Source organism: Notothenia coriiceps, unplaced genomic scaffold (assembly GCF_000735185.1).
Source record: "Notothenia coriiceps isolate Sejong01 unplaced genomic scaffold, NC01 NC01_scaffold00006917, whole genome shotgun sequence".
Taxonomy (NCBI): Eukaryota; Metazoa; Chordata; class Actinopteri; order Perciformes; family Nototheniidae; genus Notothenia; species Notothenia coriiceps.
The window spans coordinates 1-7,197 of NW_011339618.1; the positions used below are offsets into that span (position 1 = coordinate 1).

A 7,197-nucleotide genomic window follows, 5' to 3' on the forward strand; every position below is an offset into this window, starting at 1 on the left:
AAGCAAAGAGAAAGAAGAAAGGGGGGCACACAATAAGCAGTCAACATCACATGTGTCTGTGTGGAAACAATACCCCCATCCCGTAGTTCCTATGAGTGAATTATGTAACCTAGTTAATTAGTGATCATACAATATATAAAATTAATGCTATTTGTGTGTTTTGTTACTTTGTTCTGAAAGCTGAACCTGCTGATCCTCACAGAGAGAAGAGGGAAGAGGCTGTGTGAATTACTTTACATTGTGGATAAGGGTGGATAGCCCCCATTGTTCTGTGTGTCAAAATTAAAGACAGCCCACACACCTATCAATCATCAAACCGTGGGGTCTTATTTCAGTACGTGTTGAATATTGTATCCATGGATGTATAAAGATTAGGGCTGTCAGTCAATTAAAATATTTAATCGCGATTAATCGCATGATTGTCCATAGTTAATCGCACATTTTTTATCTGTTCTAAATGTACCTTAGAGGAATATTTTTCAAGTTTTTATGAGTGGACAAATATGCTTTATGCAAATGTTTATTATCATTTGAACAATGACAAATATTCTCATGAATATTAAACACAACAACCTCTGAACATTACAAATATTCGCCTCAATTCAACCTGGAACCTCTCTCATACAATACAACAATACAAAGTGTGTGTGTATGTGTATGTGTATATGTGTGGGTGTGTGTGTGTGTGTGTGTGTGTGTGTGTGTGTGTGTGTGTGTGTGTGTGTGTGTGTGTGTGTGTGTGTGTGTGTGTGTGTGTGTGTGTGATGGATCGTTGGAGCTATGTGCAACTCAAGGCATATGCTCGAACGGGAGCGGCCTGGACGCTGTGATCATGTTGCGCGCACTATCCGTGCTGAGTGTGCTGACTTATCCCACAATGCCACTCTGTCTGGCTACCTGCATAAAGTGAAGTGCTTGGCGCAGTTGTCGGCGAAATGTCACTCCTCTGTTTTAATTTAAACAGCTCCTTATATCCGTTAGCAGAGCTAGCTAGCACCAGATGCTAACAACAACAACAATACACGTAAGGTCTCTCTCTCGCGCCACACATACACACACCCTCCCGGTCCTCCCGATGGCCAGTCGGTGCCTGCCGGTGAGCGTGGAAGTGTGGTCTGCCACAAGTGAGCGGCAGGAGCGGGGCTGTCAGCATCAGCTTGTAGATGGTATTTTAAACTCGATGCGCTCTGAAACTACGGGGCGGCCGAGGACAAAAAATACACATGCGTTAATCGCGTTAAAATAATTAGTGGCGTTAATTTTTTAACGCGTTAACTTGACAGCCCTAATTATTATATATTATCATTATGTCAGTGGTCTAAAATGGTCTTACAACGGTGCCGACGATATTATCGTTTATCGCAATAATTTCCGGGAAAATGTATCGTCCAACAAAATTAATTCTCGTGACAGGCCTAGGGACATGTCCCCCCTGTCCCCAGTGGAAATTACGCCCCTGGCTGTAGCAAATATATCACAGGGATTCTAAAAATGTTAAAGTACAGTTCGAGATGTGATGCTGTAATGTAATTAAGTCTTACATATGGGAGTATGATATTAGGATCATACCTGAAACTTTGTCCTCCAGTTTGACAATCGCCATTTGGCCCTTGGCTGTGATCCTCATTCTACCAGACCAGTCTGGAGAATCCAGCTTCCAGTCAGCTGCCCTGTGGACAAGCATGGTGTTAGACTGTAATGTTACGCATACAAAATTGAATATTAAGAGGAACATATTTATATATAAAACAACTATCTGTTTTACAAAAAGTAAGTTAGGTCTTTTTAACAGATTGAACAAATTTGACAATACTCATAATCTGTTATTCTGTCGTACGTGTGTCAAAAGGCATTATAATTTATAAACATATAATATGGTTGTGGATGCAAGTTTTAGCAAATGAAGAAAGATTTGTTTAATTTTACGAATGCCTACAGATATAAAAGCCTAAAGGTATTCAGTATTTAACTTATTGTAAGGTTTTTTAGAGAACAAGTCAATGTATACAGTAGTCTACACAAAAAGCAGGTAAAAACATGTTCAAAACATATTTTGTTTACCTTTTTCCTTTATTTTATATCATTCCTACAATCGTGTTGTGAGCCTTAAACCTCCAATTTAAACTACATTTCATAATACATTAATAGTGGTTTGGACATTGACGGTCGCTCAAAATGTTATCATTCCCTGCATGCAGCACACCCAGACAATGTCACTGTCTCACATGCATGTATGCAAACATAAAGTCTAACTCTGTATTCCCAACCTCAATCAAAGACTATCCACACAGAAGACGATGCAAACCGTTTTGTTTCAGTTCAATAGTGTCACTGTGGAGAGAGGACGTCCAAGCTGTCACACAAGAGCGGGACAGTCCTGGCAAATGGCCCGTATCGACCCGGCAGAATGACAACCCCCCCGTCACAACTCTGACCGCTATTGACAACAAAGCGACACACAGAACCGGCCAACGATTCATATACTATACAAGGCGACCCATTTAATTTCTGCCTTCCACAGTCACAACATAAAGCCCCCTCGACGTGATATGAAGCATGTTCTGGCATCGAGCAGTGAAAGTGAAATACCCGCACCGGCACCGAGCGACACCAAACCCCGTTAAAGAACATTCCACAGCGCCGTTAACCACCGGCAGGTTCCTCTGTACCTGTATGCGCGGTTTGAGGCTCGCGGCGGGATGCGATAAACGTTGACATCGGGTTTTACGCACAGGATCGACTCGTACTCGCCCTCGGCCGCCATCTTGATTCAACTGTTATTGATGTGGGAGTTGTGGTTGTGACTCATGTATTCGGTGTGTGTGTGTGTGTGTGTGTTTGTGCGTGTGCGTGCGTGCGTGGTAGCACAACCGCATCAGAGATTTTATTAATTGTTAGGTACCTAAGTATCATGAAGCTGCTTTAAATTGAAGTAGGACGAATAATGACATGTTTATCAATAAATAAATAAATGCTAATACAAATATTGAAATATATTCGTAAATACGGAAATACATCTTATAGGCCTACTGAAAAACCCAAATAAATGAAATAAACAATGATTATTTACATTTAAATAATTAAATATTGCAATTAGATGCATACATGCATAACATAAATGCGCTAATAAATACAGAACAAATTAATCAAGTCATACTACAACTTAAGAATATAAATTAAAAAATATTTTTGTATGTATTTGGACATTTTTGTTCAACACTTATCCTTTATATGTTTATATAATTGTGTCCTGTTTAATGAAACTTTAATTAATGCATATATATTTACTACAATATTTATTCAAATGTGTATAAATTTGTATAACATTCTCCTCCTTTTTATAGCAACATAATCAACGTTCTGCTCAAATGAAATTCTGGAATAGAAAAACAAGGAGCTATGATTTTGTATTTAATTTAAAATATATATATCGTGAGGGGGCGTGGGCTTGCAGGTGCTGGGACTGCGGAAGCGGAAACCGTCGTGGTGTAGTCTCCTGGAAGATTCCTGAAGATCTGCTCAGGGTTAGTCCTTTCATTTTTTCTGCAAATACGCACATTTAATAAACGAAATAACACGCGGCGAGTGCGTGTTATTTTGAACTCATATTAGCGCTGCTTTTCTCGAAATACAACCCTTCATTTGTTGGCTGATGTCTGGTATGTAAGCTGATTCCAGCTGGCTTGATAACAGCAGGGTTAACCATTAGCCATATTGACGGCTGCTGGCCGTCTTCAGTCGCTCTCCGAGGTCCTGAAAACACGGACCGTGGATCCTCAGAGACACGTTACTACTAAGCATTTCGACTTAGAGTTAACATGACTCAGATTGATCATCAATGTGCACTTCAAATCAGGTTTCAGCGTATATTTTCCTCACCTAGCCACAGGAGGCTGGCAGCTAACTAGCTTGTAGCTTAGCCAGATAGCTAACCTTGATGAGAATCTGTGTTTGTCGCAGTGATGATGACAAACTGTCACGAGCTATCATATAGAGCAGGTGTAAGCACACCTATAGTGTAGCTTTGCAGTCACACATTCATTATCGCATGCTGGCTTTTGTCACTCAGTGCCAACCCGTGCCTCAGCTCTTTTTTATGTTGACTGGTTCCTCCCTGCAGCTGTAGGATCTGGTTTCTGGAACCCTGAGACAAGTCAATGCAGTCAGGCGGAAGAGAGAGCAGCAGGATGAACGCTCACTGAGCCAGCACTGAAAACGTTTAAAAATACATCTTGGACAGCACAGACTTTACAAAGGTATTGGAGTTTTATTTGTTCGAGATTATGTTTAAACGTGTATATAATTGGGGATCATTCTTCTTTGTAAGCATGCAATATTGTTTACAAGTTTTCTCTGAAACAGATTGCGGTGGTTTTATTCCCCACCAACCCTACACACACACCATGACGTCCTCTATGCTCCGCCGACAGCTGAAGAACCTGGTCCAGAACTACTCTGAGGCTGAGGTCAAGGTAAATCAACTCTATTTGAAAGGGGTAAACAACTCAATTTGGCCTTAGCCAGGGAATACAATGCTTTCCTATTGTATTCTTAACTCTAGTTTAGGAAGCATTTATACAAAAGGATGTTTTAATAATAATAATAATATTACTAATACATTGGATTTTTATAGCGCTTTTCCTAGTGCTCAAAGACTTTTAATTTTTGAACGTTTTTCGCTTTTAATATATCACTAGGCAGTAAAAGTGGCATGACATATATCTGATAATGGACACTTTAAATCTGTGTACTATTAGCACAAGATGCCATGTTTTAATATCACAAAACAGAAACAACTGTTCAACATCTTGAACAGTTGCCCCCACCAGCCGATCAGTTGATTTGACATTTGAAGGAAACATAGAGATGTGGATGTTTTTGGCAAAAATGCTTATCCGATGAAACATGATCTGGAAAGAACAGACTCCTTATCATTTTTGTTGGCATGATGAAATTTGATTTTAGCAAGGATGACTTGCTACATTTTTAATTGGGGTCACTGTTTGTAACTGTGAGCCCTTTGGCACAAGCTGGCATCTGACCTTTGGAATGCAGCCACCTTGGGTTCCCTTAACACTGACATGTCTTGCTTCACTTCCTCTGCAGGTGAGAGAGGCGACTTCTAATGACCCATGGGGCCCATCCAGCACTCAGATGGCAGACCTCTCTGATCTGACCTACAATGTGGTAGCCTGCAACGAGATCATGACAATGCTCTGGAGGCGTCTGAAAGACGACAAGAACTGGAGACACATCCACAAGGTATCAATACACACACAAATGGATTGTGTAACAAGACTGTGGTAAAAGTGTTATTCAAACAGTCATTATGGATGTTATGTCAGCTATAAGGGGGCCCAATCAGGCTTTTTGGGACGTTTTCCTTGTCCTTCTCTCCAACACACTCACCCCCCCCCCGAACTTGCTACCCCGTGATTCAAAGTTCAGCGCAATACAATTATAAAACCTGAAAATTTGCAAAATAAGGCCCCTTTAAGATTTAAGTACTTTTGTAGATACAGGACATTTTGCCAAACACCTATTTTTTTGTAAAAGACAATGTGGCTCCCTCTCTGGTGTTTCAAATGGACAAGCCTTCTTTTCAAAACAATGGCTTTTACCATCATGATCTTCTTTTCAAATGTTTTACATAATAGTCCATCTTTTACTTAGCATTTGGTACCCTACACTTATTGATTAGGTAATGATTAAATAAATGATAGAAAATGTAATGAAAGCACGATATTCCCCCTAGACTGATCGTTACATGCTCAGGGATACCCGAAGGTTTATAAGATTAAAAAACGTTGAATTGTTCACTAACAAAGCAGTATTTCACAGTTTTTATTCAATTGAAATGTACTGGCATTTAGTTGAAGCACTCTCTCTTCCTTCACATGACATTCATTATTTATCTGCTTTTTAGTAAAGACGTCAACTGCACCGCATATCTGCTATTAAGTTACGGGTATCACCAGGGTAACATGGCAGTCCATGGTGACTTTGCCAGTTATGTGCCTTTTTTTTTTATTGGCACATCAGTTACACTATAGTCCGCTAAAAGCATTGTGTGTTTTGAAGCTTTTCAAGTGTTTATCCTGATGTTTTTTATTTAGCTCATTCAATTCAAACAAAAAATAAGATAAACGATAGAGATTGTCTTTTTCTGTTTCAGTTGTATTTCTTTCTCATACATTTCTCATGCCTATTTCTATACAAGTCCCTGACACTGTTGGAGTACCTGTTAAAGACCGGGGACGACCGCGTGCTTCTGCAAATGAAAGACAACATCTACATCGTCAAAGCTCTCACAGAGTATCGCTTTATAGAAAAGGATGGCAAAGATCAGGTAATACTTTTGATAACCATTTAAAAGAATAACATGTATAATAAATGTATAAAAATGACTAGGAATATATTTTACATTACTTTACATTATCCTAAATGTTTTCAACAAACCTAGAGAAATCCATAGTTTTAATCAAATGTACCGTCTGTTTCATTCGGTCTACTGGAACTGAGGCGTATCCCCTTTACACATGCCATTTTACGATACACTTTCTAGATCTTGGTCATTTTAAACTATTTACTTATCATGGATGAATGATTTTACTCACTAAACATTCAGATCTTGAATTATCAGAGAAAATGCTGAGCCAATTAAAATCTTCTGAACGATTGACCATAATAAAGGAATCCTATTTTGCTGACTATAATATTTGCAATGGTGGTAAGGTTGTGTATTATTAAAACTAAAATACTAGGGCTTTCAGTCGATTCAAATATTTAATCGCGATTAATCGCAAATTAATCGCACATTTTTATCTGCTCTAAATGTACCTCAAGTTTTTAATACTCTTATCAACATATGAGTGGACAAATATGCTTTATGCAAATGTTTGTTTATTATCATTTGAACAATGACAAATATTCTCATGAATATTAAACACAACAACCTCTGAACACCGCTGTCTGGCTACCTGCATAAAGTCAAGTGCAGCTCCTTATATCTGTTAGCGCAGCTAGCTAGCACCAGATGCTAACAACAACAATACACGTAAGGTGTGCACGTTCTCTCTCTCTCGCTTGCTCACGCCACACATAGACACACCCTCCCGGTCCTCCTGATGGCCAGTCGGTGCCTGCCGGTGAGCGTGGAAGTGTGGTCTGCCGCAAGCGGGCGGCAGGAGCGGGGCT

General features: G+C 39.5%; 1 protein-coding gene across 1 annotated transcript; it reads left to right on the top strand.

Annotated features, from left to right (window-relative positions):
- Positions 1-3,488: 3,488 nt before the first annotated feature.
- LOC104943837 (epsin-1-like) lies at positions 3,489-6,349 on the top strand (the record flags this gene model as incomplete). The annotated part of the gene is made up of 5 exons (XM_010769301.1): positions 3,489-3,524; positions 4,121-4,256; positions 4,363-4,472; positions 5,107-5,262; positions 6,221-6,349. Coding segments are annotated over exons 3-5 (354 nt in total), but the record flags the coding sequence as incomplete, so codon positions are not given.
- Between the last annotated feature and the right edge of the window lie 848 nt (positions 6,350-7,197).